Raw genomic sequence first — 17,251 nt, forward strand, 5'->3', positions numbered from 1 at the left:
ATTCTTCATTTGCTGTAAGCTCTTATCCCAGATCTACATTGCAACTCACTCTTTGGGACTGGAGGCACCCATTTGCTTACAGTTATAGGAGCCGGATGTTTAAACCATGCCATGACAGAAACATATTGACAAAACATAAACAAGCATTTTATACCACACCTGTCTGCTACAAGGTGTGAGGTTGTAAGGACTATCGTTCTGGGAGTCCTTATGCATGAACAGCGGGTGCCTGACCCAAGTAGGACAGTGTCACACATCTTAGCTTATGTGGTCAAATAAAACATACCTATCAAGTAAGAAATTTCTTTCTGTTGGATCCATACAAAAATCCTGGCCAAGCCTCTGTCTGTTACTCTATGCTGGCATGCCAAGCATTCATGGAGCTGCCTGTGGGCTTTCATTTCCATCCTGTAAAGCACTGGGAGGGTGATTTATATGGGAGGAACTTCTGGCTAGGAAGGGATAGCCAGGCTGAAACAGGAGAGTTTCAAAAAGGAGGCAGGTCCTCTCAATATCCACGCTAAATCTTTTCTCATTGCCACAATGAGCACTCATCTCCATCACAGCTCACTGTCCCACAGCTGCAGGGTCAGATAGCCCTGGGAGGGAGCTCAGTCTTGTGCCACCTGCCTTTCATTAGCCTCCTCCTAGGCAGTGAGCCTGGGAGCTGGGATTTGGGGCATGGCCAGCATGGCCTGTAGGCATAGATGCACAAAGGCATTTAGGCACACAGTTCCAATTGAAACTCACAGTCCTTGAATGCCTGTGTGCCTCTGTGGGTTTGGGCTATTATGCTCTGGTACAGGGAAGGGAACACCTTAGGTGGATAGAGGAGGAGGAGGATGGTGATCAGTAATTGCTCTTCCTCGAGAGACTCAGAGCAGTGCCTGGGATAGGCAAGGCACAGGCAGCTCAAACTGACCAGTTTGTTTTGATGGATTGTTTTGTTTCTGAAGAAAAAAATAAAATTGGTAGTTATATTTTTCCTGCTGGTGGCAACCTCATTTGAGGCACTATCTGATAAGTTAGTCCACAAGCCTGCACCAAAACTGCTGACCTTCAAAGAGAGCATACTAAATAAGGACAGATTCCTGAGTTTTAAAGGGTCTACTCTCCAACACCTTAGCTCAATGTTTCTCCTTGCTCACGTAAAATTTCCATTGAGGTCTGTGAGGTATATAGACTTTTACAGTGCTATGAAAGAATCAAGCACCTACTTTTTACTGGTGTAATTTCTTCTGCAAAGAGAGATGCAGCAGAGAATAAATAATACTTGTGTGTGCCTGCACAGGCACAAGTAATTCTTCTTAGTCTGCAGTTACCAGTGGTTCATTTAATTGAATTAAATCATAGTGAACCAAAATTATCTCTTGCCACTATTTCTGAATTCAACTGTTTTATATCAGTTTTATTGTAATATATCTTACTTCCCCATATGCTGCCATAGTTTCAACAAAGAAATCATAGAGAGAATGAATTTTATTTGAATGTTTCAATAAATAGATCCGGTGTGAGGCTTTGGGTTTTTTGACTTGCTCTTGGGCTTTAACCTTGTCAGAGAATAAATAAACTTTTGCTTCTCTTCTCTGCGTCTTCAAATATTTTCAATTTAGAAAAAAATGAACAAATGTTACATTACTTAATTCACATTACACAGAAATTTGACCACTGCAACTCAAACAGATTAAATTTAATTAAAATATGCAAAGAGAATTCAATAGTGTCTTGTTATATAGAATAAATCTTGGAAAATATAATATAAATTAATGGTTCATTATTTCTGATTATGAGAACCACAGCACATGAATTTCAGTAGTGTAAAACACAGGTAGAAAATCTTTTAAATAGGAAGAAGAACCCATCATTGACAAACAAAAAATTAATTCACTATGTAAAATGAATAGTGTTGGAGATGAGGCTGTTATTGTCAAAATAAGGTGAAGGTTTCACAACCAGATTTCAGGCTCTCCCTGTTTATGTTCAAGGCCAGTAAAAAGGCAGAGGGAAGGGCATTCTTGGGAAGTGTTGTGTAACTTTGAAATTTATAAAAGGCCAGAGGGGAGGAAATAGAAACATAGACTGAAGTAAAAGTAAAATATCATGTTATTAGGGTTTTCCAAAAGTCCCTATCTATCATCAGAATGTCCTGGAATAGCTGAAAACTTATTTCCTCAGCTTTCCATCACTGCCTGTCTTTGAACAGGTAACTGAATACAAAATAACACACAAATCAGAGAAGGACCATACAGTGCAATATCATTTATTTCCCCACTTTTTTTTCCCTTTCCCTATCTTTGGAAAGAGACAACAGACCTTTCAAGTCTGACATAAGTCAAATGACTCCTCTCCCTGCAGCTTGCAGATCTCCTTAAGCCTTTATGCAGGACCACCGTCTTTCCAGCCTCCCTGATAGCGACAGAGTATGGACCAGAAGCTGTTGGGCCGCAGCACACAAGTTTAGGCTCACGGATGATCCATCTGGAGCACAGAACAACAGTATTTGTAAGCAGGGAATTTATTCACTACTTTCAGTCCTACAGCAGTGTCAGAGAGCAGGATTCCTCCTGACATACTGTGCCAAATCACTCCAGTGTCTTCCCAGATTTGCAACAAGTGCCCCAATGGAAACACCTGCCCTCTCCTATGCTACCAGTGCAGTGATGATTCAACACTGACTCCCTTTCCTCCAGGAGAGATAATTCAGGCCATAGTTGACTCCAGCAACATCGCATGCAGCACAACTACCTTACACCAGAGGACCAGAATCTGGCTTTTTATCTCTTCAAATACAGGGGAATAATGTTTGCATTCTGTGAGCTTTAGCCTCTGCATCTGTTGCTAATTGTCCTAGCACATCTGCTGCTAATTCTTTTCTGTTCTTGGACCAGCAGGGAGTAGTAATGTATGGTACAGCCAGCTCCAGCCTCCCCAAGTGCTTCTGGTGATATACCACTGGCCTGAGTGGATTCTGACCTCATCCTGCAAGGGAGAAACCATCTTTGTAAGAGGAAAGCAGGAAAAAAGTTCCCTCTCCTGCCACTTCCATCTCACTTATTTATTCCTGAGACTGATTTCAGCACGATCAGAGCACGAATTTCCTGGGATAACGTGGGCCACAGACACAAAACAGCAGAGTTTATTTATGTTGTGTCAAGAGGACATGTGCTTTGCCCAGAAACCACTCAGAGCCAAGGAGTCTCACGAAAATGTGGCTTGTTCGGCATGCAGGGCTGAATCATGCAGCAGTGTCACTTTGCCTGGCCCAGGCTCCAGAGCCGGAACAGGCAGATTCCCTCTCCTTTTTGCTCCACCAGCTGCTCCATCTCATGTCGCTTTCTTGATGCTGTTCTGGATTCCCCATCACAACCTCTTCATCCACTGAGTTTTGGTCCAGCCGGGAATGCAGCAACATTTACTTCACCAGGGAAGGAGTGCCAATGCAGAGTTCATGCTCCTTCAGCATTTCCTAGATGGTCCAAACCTGATCAGGCTCTGCTCTCTTTCCAGGGGCTCAGCTACCACTCACCAGCAAAGAAATAGGAAGACCAGCTCCTGAGAACAAATCCTTTTTTCTTTGTGTGGTCTGCTCAAAAATTGCATATTTAAACAGGATCACTTTTTATTCTTTGGTGGCATAATGTACTCTTCCCATTTCTGCAGTACAGCCTTGCAGCTACCCTGATGATCCTAAGTTCACAGATAATAATTTAAAATATGAAATGCTTTAAAACCAGATATATTAAGGCAAAAAAATTACAGCATCTTCTGAGGGTGTTTTGCTGACTCCTATGACTTGCAGATATGGACTAAAGCAGAGTGTAGGTCCCTTTCCACAGCTCGAGACTGTCATCTCTGGTGAGTCATGGAGCTGTTCCTTTTTTTCAAACTGAATTTTTTGTTTGAGCAAGCATTTATTTTGTACTTAGTGTTCTCTGTTTTCTGGAGTTCACTTGGAGTTAAAAATACAGGCAGAGGCTGCATTCTGCCTTCCTGCCGATTTGCCCCAGATAATATATGACTTTTGTACAGCTATTGTGTCCTACAGCTCACGTCAAGCTCTCTTACAGATATAATTTTCAATTAGTTAGGGAATAAGCCATGGAGTGGTCCAAAATAAAAGTCTGGCCCCAGACACTCCTGATTTTTAACATATGTCTGCTAGATTTTCCAAAGCAGACAACATACCTTACTCTAGTCAGATATGATGCATTATAATGTGGGTCACATTTCTGAGGTCTTTGGGCAATATGTATTGGTATAAGCTGACAGAGCATTCACAGTACATTCCGGCAGGAGATTCCAAGAAGTCCTTCACTGGAGGACAATGATTAGACAACACGTGAAAAGTAACTCCAATTTGCCAGAAACAAAACCTAGGATAAGTAGTGACCTTTTGAATATGTAAGTCAATTGCACAATGCTAAATAAGGTAGATACAATAGATTCTAATATGTAATAACTTTGTAATGTAAGCACACCAGACTTAATGAATCTCTCAAAATCTTCACACGTTGGTGGAAATGGAGCCATCCACATTTGGGAAGTCCATCTATGGGTAGCAAAGATCTCCAGAGATACTACCTTGCTGCAGCTCTTGGATGGAACAGGATGTGAGCACAGCATGACACTGGGCCAAAGCAGGTCCCTGTGATGCTTTCTGCTGGGTGCACAGCAAGACGACAGACTCATGGCCACCTGGGGAGCAGAGCACTGTGGAAGGACTAGCAGCCAGTCCGAGCAGCATGGGGTCCATGGCCCCACAGTATAAGCAGTGACCAGTCCCAGGGCTGCTGGTGTCCTGCCACAGAGATCTATCCCTCAGGATGGCACAGTGCCACAGGGTTGTGACACAGATGGAACAGAATTGCTCTGAGAACATGTATTTTGAGGAGCTGTTGCAAAGAGACATTTAGCAAATGGCGATTGAAGACCAGACCTCAAACAAACTCAGATAAATAAAATAGAAGTAGTTATAAGTACATGTTCCTGTAAAATAAAAACATCAAGCCTGCAGTCTTCAAATAAATACAAGCACCTGTACAGGCTTAGTTCTTGAATTTACCAGAAAGTTCATGTAGTGCCTCATCATCCCAACTACAAATACTTGCATTCAGGGAAAACGTAAGTGGCTCTCATTTTGAAAGTCATCTGGCACTGCCAAGCATTATCAAACTCTTATACTATGTCCTAAAAATGTGTCCGAGAGCTAGATGTTCTTCATTTATGCCAGCATTTCACTAAAGAATAAAATAAAAGGTGGAGGGGGGGCACACAAGGAGGGGAAAGTTTGCGGTCTACTTTTGCTAATGATACCTAGTTTTGTAATTATTAAAAGCATCACAGACCTTAGACAGCTGCTGACATACAGAAAATAATGTCCTTGAAACTGTTTGTTTCATCATATTTTAAGAATTAATACCTTAGGTCATGTTAATCAGTTTCTGATATATGTAGTTTTCAAAATGCACTTCAGGGAAGAAAATGCTGGAAATGACTAATAAAGACATGAACTTTATTCATTGTATGTCTAACTCCAAATGTGAACATTACCAAAGTACTTTGCCATCTGAAGTATTTAGGAAGCCTTAAATAAAAAATAAATCCACTTCATTCAGTGAAATAGAACATCCTCTTTTTCCAAGCAAAAGAGTTCAAATTTATTAATTTTGTAGCCATATTTTAAAATGAGTGTCAGCCCCTGCTAGATGACTACATGATAAGTGTCCTGAAACTTCAGGAAAAGGCACTAAATTTTTCACAGCATTTGTGTTTCATTTTCAGTGTAATAAAAATATGGTGCCCTTTTAATAATGAATAATAGATTTCCTGGTATGATTTACATGAGTGGATTAAATGTCATGTTTGAAAAGTTGCTGTTTTATTCATATTGAATTTCCCTCAAGTAAAACAAAATGGTACCCAGCTACTGTTATAATATTGCTAGTACCTCGCCACACTGATACATAAATATTAACCAGTTGATATACTCTTTAAAAATCTTCAGTTCTGTGAACTGTTCTGTCAGCAATGATGTCTTTTCATGCGTATGAACAGATTTAGTACTATCCCAAGTTCCAGGTACACTGGGGAAAATGTTGTAGCACCAGTGCTCACATACTTCTGGAGCTCAGCAGTGCTGGACTGACTTCCGAGGTGTCTGGACAGCATAATGAATACTTTTTAAATGTCACTTGCAGGTAACCTCATCGACTTGTGGTGCTCTTCGCAACAGTTGAAAATTTCCTATCTGAACTTCCCATTCTGAACACTTTCTAACAGGCAATATTTTGTCTTGAAAAGTGCTTCAGAAATGTTTATAATTTGTTGTAAAGAAAGAGGAAATAAGAACATCTTCCTTAAAGGTTCCTCCTCTGTAGGCAAAGTCAGCAATGTACCACAAAATATTTTGGTCCTGATAATTGAAATTATAGCTGAAAACATTTTTTTTTTAAAGAAGAGAAGCTTTTTTGCCACATTCTAACTTTTGTTCCACTGAAGCCAATTAATATTTTGACTCTGAAAAGTGAGGTTTTGTTCTTATTGTTGTAACTGTTTCATAGAACAATTTTAATGTCTACTGAACTAACCTAAAAAAAGATGGCAAAATAAAACACCTTTTTCTGTGTAAAATTATACTTTTGCATACTGGAATTCATTTGTGCTCTTCAAGTCATCATTAAGCTGAAAAATGTAATCTGGACTTGCTAACACTTGAACATAATCCTATGGAGTAAAACAGTGCTTTAAATACACTGTGAAAAAAAAATGTTTACTGACTACTTAGGTCTTATCTATAATAGGATCTTACCCACCATGAAACAGCAATAAGGAAGTTATACTAGTAAAATATAGTAAAATATATATACTTGTTCTAGGTAAAGATGATGCAGTCACACAGACTTTACCTATCAAAGCCTAAAGTCCACTTGCATAAACTAAATATATGAAAATATCCTATAAATGATGAGTCTAAAACAAGTCCCATTCAGATTATGCCATTTGTTGCTATTTCTAAAATGGTAAACAGTCATTTGAAACAGCAATTGCATTTTATCACAATCCAAAGCATTCATACAGGTTTCATTCAGCATAATTTAAATTTAAAAAATTAATTGTTTGACTGTCTGGCCTTACTGAAAGACAAATAAAATTCAACTGCAGCTATTAGGAGCCACTGTCTAGTAAGTAGTCAGAGGTTATTGGGGAAGTAGGTTGACAAACTAAAAGGGAGGACAATGAAGGAGCGAAACGAAGGGAAACTGGCAAGCTGGAGCAAAGAACATTGATTAATGAACAGAAAACATTTTTGAAAGGTCGGGTGTGCAAGTCAGACTAGCCCTGAGGCAGATCTAACTTACATGACCAGCACTTTCTGTACGCAGCAGGTAACCCACGCTGACACCAACTTTGCCGACATGACAGGGTTATTATTTTTGGAAGGATGTAGTGTTCTGGAACAATTTCTCTAATATATTACTTAAAATTAAGCTTTCCTTCAATATCAAGCATGCATGTCTTCATTTTCACCATGTTTACACTGAACTCCTATCATTATTCTGGCCAATGAAAACAGAAGCGTATTCTGCATTTGTGAACCCTTCTATTTCCCACCCCATAATATATCCCAGGGCAGTAGTGTTGTATATTAGATTGTGTTCAAAGCCAGATGCTCATGTGAAGCTCACCATTGAGACGTCACTACTTACCCCAAGTTTTCTGGTAGATGTTAACCATCTGAAGCCTAAAATTTGCCTCATCTCAGCACAGACCCCAAGGGTTTCTTCTGAAACGTATCTTAAGGTTGTGCACCAATACCAAGGTGGAAGGACAGAAAGGTAGAGTCATCCAGGGTACAATACATCCTATGTCTTCAAAATGAGCTGGTGGAGAAGGTTTTCTAAAGTTATGACATTAAGCTTTTGCTGTCCATTATGGAGTACTGAAGACAGGGAATTATCAGAAGGTCATTTAATCCAACTTCTCCTGGTCCTGTATTTTAAGTGAACTTGCCCGAGACCCGCACGCTGGTTCACTAGACTAAAAATGAAGTTTGGTGAAGATGCTAATCAAATGTCCCCTGTGAGACCCAAGAGAACTTTAAAGCAAACTTGCAAATGCAAAAAGCAGCAAAGACCTAGGAGAAACATGATGCTGAAAGTAAGCAGATCATGCTGGAGTCATTCAGTCATACTGTCCAGTCTTCTCCTTTCAAGACAATACTTAATCTCCAAGGAAAGTAACCAGATGCACACATCCTGCCTAGGAAGGAATCCCAGCTCAGTGATTTCTCTGACAGATGCATGTATTTGTTTTAACATCATGTGAAAGTCACATTTACAGTTCCCCTCCCCATATATGTGATTCCTTTCACACCAATAGCTGTATTACAGACACTGTTCATTATCTATTACAGGTGATAAACAATTAAAAAGCAGAAAATGTGACTTAGTAACACTTTATAAGTCACAAACCCAACATCTGAAATTACCTATCCACAAGTATCTGAAAGCATCAGTGGCATACATAAAGGTTTGCTATCCCAAAGCTCTTTGGGATAAGGACTGCCTGTCTGTTTTGTATCCATGCAACACTTTGGACAACAGAAGGTTTGGAGGAGGAAAACAACCATTCAGGTCATACCACAAAATAAATGATTGAAAGTAGAAAAAAACTAGTCATTCTACCAATGCCTCATAACACACACAAAAAAACCCCACCGCAGTGAGAGAGATGAAGATTGTTTTTCAAACCGTAAAGAAGCTTTCACGTGCCAGAGGGTTTATCTGAGACCAATGTTTCAACCAGCACTAGGCATTAGCTACAACAGTGAGCAACTGACACACAACAATCCTGCCATGCACAGCATGCTTAGGCAGGAAAATATGTGTGCCTCAGTCACAAAAGACAGAATAGAGCCTCAAGTGTTTGGGCTCCTTCCAAAATAATCCAAATGCTGCTTTTTTGGCAAATGGGGGTCAATGGAGCTAAAAACTCACAAAAGGATTTGGGCATTCATGTGTTTATATACACCCACTCGTTCATTTATTATTCTAAAGCTACTTTACAGAAATCAAATTACATAGCTGACAAGCTGCATAGATAAGAGAGAATAAAAGTAAAACTTAAAATTAGCTGACAACACTATATGATGTAGCGTATATTTGGCACTTTTAGAGTGAGTGATGAGGGTTAACCTAGGGGAAAAAAATTGCACCTTTCTAAATTGCACCTTAAAATATTAAATAAATTATTAACATGATGGAATGCATTAAATATATAAGCCTAAAGGAGAAAGAGCGGATGTGTTTTAACTTTCAAAGCAAAGACAGCATATTTATGAAGTGTTGCTTACTGTCTGGATACTTTGTCCAAAGTAGATTTCAGTGTTGTAGAAGTTTCCACCATGAGTAACAGGCTGCGTTGTCCTGGCCTGAGGCTGCTCCTTCAGTTCAGGTCTCTCCAGCAAGCCACCACCTAAGCGGCTCAGAACACGAACTTTGAGAGTGTAGTGGCCTTTAGGGACCTTATCTTTGACTCCCCTCAGGCATTTGAAGTGAATTTCTATCGACTGAGGCTTCTTGGAGTAGTCAACCTAGGGAGAAGGCTCAGAGTTATCAACATGGGCTGAGCTGACTTTAATCATACAATTAGCAAGAACAAATTTCTTCCAGAAAACAAACACTGAAAAACAGACAACACATTTCTTGTTCAACCTGCAATTACTTATTGCTATCCAAGTATCTGCAATTAGGGAGGTCAAAAGTCATAGAGATGACAGATAAAAAAAGCAGTACAAATACTACTCATAAAATGTTGAGCATCCTTGGAGGGAAGGTAGAGCTGGTGAAGTATGACACCAGAAGATATTAGACAGTAATAATAAGGCAGAATTAACTGGAAGACAATACCTTCAAAAATATAGCATGCTTTGCGAGACAGGCACAATATTTGATGTGACGAGCAGGCCACAGGCTCAGAGTGAAAGACAGGGCAGGCCATGTTTTTACACTAATTATTAGCCTTGCCAAAGCTATTAGTGCTGTGTAAGATGCAGACTATCCTTTTACCTTCTGATTATCATATAATCAGATTCTCTTAAAAATAGTAATCAAAGTGCAACACATGTAGAGTTTAATAACAACTCCCTAAAGGCACCTTTACTCCAAGTCCAGACAGAAGGAAACGTCTGCTGGTTGCTGTTGACAAGATGTTGTCTGAGTTACAGAATGTTTAGCATGAAATAAATGCTGTGTACCAGAAATGCTTTTCTGGTGCTTTCCTTGTGTACTCAGCTTCTCAGTGTGGGGGTTGGCTGTGGGGAACAGACACGACTGTACAATCCTTACACAGCCTTGCCTGAGTAATGATGTAAGGTTTGTCCCACTACACCAGAAGATACTTCAGTGCTGCCCAAATGCAGGGGTCAGGCACACAACAGGGAGTCCCAGTTAGGCTCCAGTGTTGACTTGAATGGATAAAATTGTTTCTACAGTAACTAATTATTTAGTGCTTAAAATCAGCAATGCTATTCCTCTTTTCCCCAAGAAATCAATTTCTTCTATTATTTGGAGAAAAGACTAGTGATAGATGTCCTTTTTTTTCAATTGGTTATAAGAACCCACACTTCAGAATCACATGGCTACCTTGACTACTAGGTTTAGTGGTCTCACAGTTTAAGCCTACAGTAGCTAATAATCTCTTCTTTAATCCTGTCTTGGATTTATTTTGGAAGAGATAGCATATTTCCATATAGATAGAAAGCTTCTGGAATTAAATTAAGCAGTTAAATAAACAGCTGAATTTGTTAAACTTCTTTTGTTTCTCAACACAAACCATACTTAACAATTAATCTGAATGACAATAATTTTCAGCTTAATTAGAAAATCTTAATTAACAATGAAGATTTAACCTTAATATTTTTGGTTTCTGAATCATATATAAAAAAAATTAACATTATGTGAATAAATAAGACAATCTTTTTAAACCTCAAGGCAGGATTACTGATGCAGGCAGCCTTCGTTATTAAACACATTCTAAATTAAACGCCTCTATGAATTTTATACTGAAATATATTGTGATAGTTTTGCATGCCAAATGTGACATTTTGTATTTTAGATTCATCTTCTGTAGTAATTTTGGAAATGTCATACAAACAAAGATTTTGTCATTTACCAATGGAATTACTATGCATGGCCGGTTAGCCATCTCTTTTCTGGCTCTTCTGGTTGTTTCAAGTCAGCAAGCCATAAAAAATCTTTATCTCTCTGAAACACAGCAATTTGGAAGATAATCGAATAGTGACTGGGGGGCAGAAACGCCAGTCTGAGGAATTATACCACAATCTCTCTTGCATTTACAACCTTCCTCAAAGCGAGTGTCAGTCGAATAGGAAAAGGAGATAGAAGATTCATCATATTTCAAGCCTGTCTCATTTGCATGGTGGCATAGCTGTCTCATCTCCTGCTGAAAGACTTTGCTTGGCCAGCACTGACAAACTGTTTTGAAGAACTCTTGCCATGCCCAAATGATTCATCATTAATAGCTTTAGACATTCTCTTTAAGCATATGGTTACTTTTGCTGGAAAGCATATTTTGAAACCTGCTAAATGCTATTCTCTTAAACTATGAAAAGAGAAATAAAAAAAAAAAAAAAGAAAGGAAAGAAAAAGAGCAGTACAATTGATCCAGTCATTTAGCAGTTCACATTAGGGAAAAGAGCACTCATGGAGAACCTCACCTTCTCGCAAGGCCCTGCTGCTGCTCCATTTAATCCAGTATTCACACATGCGAGGTTACCAAAGCTGGCTATCATTTCTTCTTCCCTTCCATTCTCTTCTGTTTTCAGTGGCTGACTTCCCAATCTGCAGAAGTCGGAATGAGAAGAAGAACAGAAAAGAAATTAACTACAATGCATACACAGAAAGCACTTGCTGTTGGAAATACATGTTTGATGTTTTCCTTGAACATATCCTAAGACTTGCAGTGTACTCAGAAAAAACAACAGTTTGCTAAAGCAGAGAAATGGCTAGGCTTCAAAAAGCAGCATAAAAAAATAACAAGACCAATATTTGTCAGTCTGTGCCACAGGTTGACATAAGGAACCTGAAGTTTCAATGCCTGTCTATAATCAGCTCGGGATCTAGGTTGAGAATATTAAAGTAGGAAGCCATTGCCTCTGCTGACACTTTGAGGACTGATTGACAGCTTCAATAAACTTGGACAGGTTTTTGGAAACCATTGAGTCCTTGGGGACTTACTTGCTTTAAACCACAGGAAAAAAAATAATTATATATATAAAATCTTACTTTTTTTGTTTGTTTTTCCCATCCAAAAAAATCTTATAAATTTATATCTAAATCCTATGTCATTTAGAAATCTTCAAAAATATCTTATTTCATAGATAGAAAAATTAAATATGTAAATTATATGTCATATATATACACTTACATGCACATACACAAATTTTCAGCTGTATGTGAACCACTAAACCTTCCTTGTCATTCATATGTTAACTTCTTGTGTACTTAAAGTGATTTGGAGGGTAATTATATCAACTCAAAGTTGTTGGGTTTTTTTGGTTTTTTTTTCAAGAGAGGTCAGTGTAGCAACACAGAATGCCAGCAAATACAGCAAGAATAGCCCTACACTTCCAATGCTGCCCTGCTTAGTGCACAGGATACACAAAAGGCACAGTACCCTATGGAGAAAATCTTGTTCCCAGAACACAGCAGGAGCAAATGTAAAACTAAGACATTTACAAAAAGCACTATAAAACCGTATGGTTTGGCAATCCCATCCGTCAACAGACACAGAACCATGAGTAATTCCTCTGTCCCTACATGGCATCAGTATCTTAATATTATTGACCCTAAGTAAAAACATCTGTAGATGTTCTGCTGGCTTCAAAACACATCAGCTCTTGCTTCTACAACATGCTTTAAGAGGCCAGGGAGGGTCAGCTGGTCACGCCAGTGCTGGCGATGCTCCAGCCACACTTGCAGGGGGAGGCAGGGCAGGCACAGAGAAGGACATGGTGGCTCTCAGAAGATGGAGGCTGAGCAGGCTTTCCTGGCTGAGGGTCAGCCACGTGTCATGCTGGAGGTCAAGGGAGCTGCCTGCAGCATACTGAGAGGGGTCATATGGAGCCAAGGAGAAATCACTACATCAGGTAAGGTTGCAATGCAGGATTAGCTTGGGTATATACAAAAATAGGCTCTCTTAGGTTGCCAAGCAATGTACTGAGTTAAGTTTTTAGCCACGAAAGAAAATGCTATAACTTGGTGTTCATTAAAAAAAAAAAAAAAAGAATAATGGAAGAATCAAGACTCAAAACCAACATTTCCCTGGACTGCACTTCTGAAGCATTCCTGCAGCATTCCTTCAGTATTTTCTGACTTGGTTTTGAAAAATTCGACACCAGTGTCTTCATTCCCATTTTCTTTCTTTGTATGCTAGGTGATGATCTGAGAAGCCTCCACATTTGTAAAAATTAACATTGTTCTTCATCAAGAAAATTATAGAGACTGTGCAATCATGATAAACATCCCAGAGTCATACACATGTGCTAGGTAGGTAACACGTTCTCCTCTTCTGAAACAGAGGCTCCTATCTCCAAGATCCTGGCACATTGCTACAAATCAGTTTCTGTTCTACTCAGACCATGCCTATTTCTTTTGCCTTTTTTTTGTTTTTTTGAAAATGTACACATTTACATCAGTAAAATTACCACTGGTTCATAGCAAAACTGCTTTCCAGATTTCTCTACCAGTAGAATTTTATCACATAAATGCCCAAATACCAACTGAATCGGTCAGAAGGCCATTGTAGATGCCAGTGACAATTAAGTATATGGAAATTTTGCCCGAGCCAGGACCGATGTGAAATAAGGACAAGATTCCAGTGCTAAGGACTGAATACAAGAAGCACAGGGTCAACCACCTTTGAACTTTTGTTCTTGAGCTTCCATAAGTCAATTTGGCTCTAGCTGTCCTAAATGGAAGTAACAGAAGGTGAATGAATGGCACTAGCTAATTCATAGACCTGAAACATCTGAGATGTTAAAGCATTCTTCTTGAGGAGAGAAGTTGTTTGGAACTTTGTACTTACTTAGTTTCGCATGATGGAAATAATTTCACTTAATTTGGTTAGAGTTGCATTGACACAGGGGTTCATTAGGACACCCATTTGCTTGCAATTCAATTTAAAATTAAATACACTTTGTTGTTGATTTTATTACTTTTAAACTACTGTATCTATTGCCTTTATTAGCTGCTAATATACAATTATGAAGGTAAACAGTTTTCATTACTGAACATCAAACATTTAAATAACTGCATTTGATCTCTTTTAAAGTTGCACCATTTTTCTCCTTTCCTTCCTTTTGCTGGGTATTAGATTGAAGAAAATAATTTATTCAGTGAAGTTAGACCCCTTTTGTGCTCACCAGCCTGCTCATCAGCTGTCACAGCAGAACATAGCTTCCTTTGCTCTATTCATGAGGGTTATTTATTTCCTCCATTCATTTCTTTACAGGTAATTTGATGCATGTGTTTATCTGAAGGTCATATATAGCTTGATCACAAAAACTTTTTCCAATTCCTGTTTCCTTCACTCTCTGAAGGGTAATTCAGTGGCAAAGATCAAAAATGCTGGGAAAAGACATTTGGTCACCTTTTGAAGTGCACTGTATGTAGCACTTAAAAATTACAGCCCAAGCTGAGTATCCAAAAATGGAGGTAACCCAAAACAGAGACCTCTTTCAAATGCACAGGCTTAATTTTTCTAGGCCTGAGGTCTTTCATTTGGGAGAAGTTCTAGTCATTAATATCTGTGAAGCACTGAAAGATCTTTAGAAGGAAAGCACATTAGATGGAAGTACAAAGTGGCTCTTATCTGACGTACCTTTGAAGCAGTTCCTGAATCCTGGCTCTCCACTTTTGTTTCTTGCTGTGAGAAACTTCCTTGTGGTGCTTTGAGTCCCACATGTCAAGAAGAAAAATTAAAAAAAAAAAAAAACAACAACAAAAACCACAGAGTTTGTTTCCAAATGTACAGAAAAAACATGGAAATAAAAGCCATAAATGTGAAATTTTCCAAAGCTTTGCCTCAGGTCTTCTGGTTGAAGGTTTTCAGAAGCAATGAGGAATTCTAACCACTGTAACTTTATTTCATTATTTTTTTCATAACTTTTTTTCCATATTTACTGCATTATTTTCAAGAGATACTGAGCTCTCACCTTATTTTAAAACTTTTCTCATACAATGTATATTTGTACATGGTAGTGTTCTACAGTCCTTATTTTTACAACACCTAACCACATAGTCATACATAAGCATACATAACGTTTATGCATGTGCGTGTCTGTACAGACGCACCAAAATACGACACACAAAGCAGGTTTAGGCATAGACCATAGAACCCTCAACTTGTCTTGTTTTAAATTCACTCAAAATCTTGATGCCTTGTCTCACCAGGTTTGTTTTGAAATGCTTGGTAAGAGGGACTTACATTTTTGGAGGTTGCAATCTGTAGGAGGCTAACTCATGTATGCAGTCCACTGCCTCAACAGTTCTGAGCTCTCTAGCATGAAGCTGAAGGGCCTGAAGTTATTTTACCCTTGCACATCAAGCTCAAAAAGTCATTCTATCAAGAAGCTAGCATCCACACTTATTAAACTATGTTCTCTGTGAAAAAACTCAAAACAATAACCATACTGAGGGCTGCCCACTCATGAAAACAAAATTCTTCTCCTTGATCTGAACAGTACAGAGATCTTGCTGAATATTCAAGAACATTTCTCATGTCTGGATCTTCTGTTGGTGTCCCTGAGATTGACATAAAACATAGATACAAACTACCAATACATAAGAAGGCTTCCTATTGTATACCCTATACAGTCATTTAAACAGTGTAAAATTATGCTCCACTTCTACTCTCACTGTGCCTCAAAGGTAAAAAATCATTTTGGTAGGGAGACAGTGTAATAGTCAATGGAGAAGAATTCCCCGTCAGAGACTCCATTTATGACAGTTAAAGTCTCTCCTTTCTTCCAAATCTCTAAATTTTTTGACAAATTTGTGTCAGTTTTAAGGAAACTTCAGAATCTCTGCTGAAGACTAAGGCAAAGCATCCCACTTATTTCCAAAATTAAAATTGTCAGTGTAAAGACAGACAAAAACAACAAAAGCTTGTCCATGTAGCTTTTAATGTAACCCTTTTAATTTAATCCTGTAAAATTAAAGCAGAAACATCATGGTTGCCTTAGACAACAGTGGGATTTGTTGGTAGTCCCAGCAGAGATCCTCCGAGATGGATGCAATAAATCCTCCAGGTCAGGCATCACACATACATGATTAAAAATGTGATGCAACCAAACTAGCTCAAAGCAAGACCTTCCACCTCTCCACATGGCAGTTGTGTCATGGACAATGTTTCCTTAACCACTGCTCCTCTGCTAGTGGGAACCAAGCCCTCCTGCTCCTGGACAACAGTTGGCTGAAATCCACTAGAAGTCTCTGGAGCAAGGAGCAGGACTCATTCTTCTCCCATCCCTGCAAATGCTGACACTGATTTTCTTTCCCCAGCCTGGTAAATGACTTCCTATGCCACTTTCTCAGGAAGGACTGGGAATTGGCTCTGCTCTGGAGCTCCACTCCAGCAGAGCTGGTAGCTGCGTGGTTAGAGCCATCAGACCCACCTTGTGACACTTCCCACAGTCCAGTGGAGGCTGCAGTCACCAGGAAACATGTCAAGAGCAAGGACAGATTATTCCTATGCTCTCTCAGGTGTAGGGAACTCATCCTGGTGGCAGCAAAGACCAACCAGCAAAGGCCACCACTTTCATCACCCCTGCGAGATGTAGGCACCAGGCTGCCATGGCTGGGACATTTGGTCTGACACCCAGCAACTGAGCTCAAAATCTCTGAGAAGGTTTAATGACAAAAACTATTGATGGAAAGATTCCATGCATTTCCAGAGTTTGCTGGTAGATGGAAAGGGGTTTCAAGTTTTGGGCTGAGGCAGTTAAAGCTAAATTTCAGAAAGTGGGAGGAGGCCTTGGTTCACATTTTTTCTCCCGGATGCAACTCTTGGTGATGATTGTGAAAGCAATTTTTGAGGTGGCCACTTAATTAAGAAATAAGATTAAATAGAAAATTCACTTCATGTAAAATATCAAGTAGCCATAATATTGCAATAACATTCAAACATTACCAGTCCAGGCTTACACTGAGACAGTAGTAGAGAAGTTTTT

General features: G+C 39.1%; 1 protein-coding gene across 4 annotated transcripts in view; it reads right to left on the bottom strand.

The window, feature by feature from the left end:
* Positions 1 to 17,251, bottom strand: part of LOC135418610 (uncharacterized) — a 182,524-nt gene that overhangs the window by 107,342 nt on the left and 57,931 nt on the right. For all 4 annotated transcript variants that reach the window (XM_064664081.1, XM_064664074.1, XM_064664059.1 and 1 more), the window contains exons 8-10: positions 14,902 to 14,969; positions 11,738 to 11,861; positions 9,353 to 9,592 (exon numbers count right to left, since the gene is read on the bottom strand). In XM_064664081.1, the coding sequence (XP_064520151.1) occupies positions 9,353 to 9,592; positions 11,738 to 11,861; positions 14,902 to 14,969 (432 nt within the window). The remainder of the gene's footprint in view (positions 1 to 9,352; positions 9,593 to 11,737; positions 11,862 to 14,901; positions 14,970 to 17,251) is intronic.

Source organism: Pseudopipra pipra, chromosome 1, assembly GCF_036250125.1.
Source record: "Pseudopipra pipra isolate bDixPip1 chromosome 1, bDixPip1.hap1, whole genome shotgun sequence".
Lineage (NCBI taxonomy): Eukaryota > Metazoa > Chordata > Aves > Passeriformes > Pipridae > Pseudopipra > Pseudopipra pipra.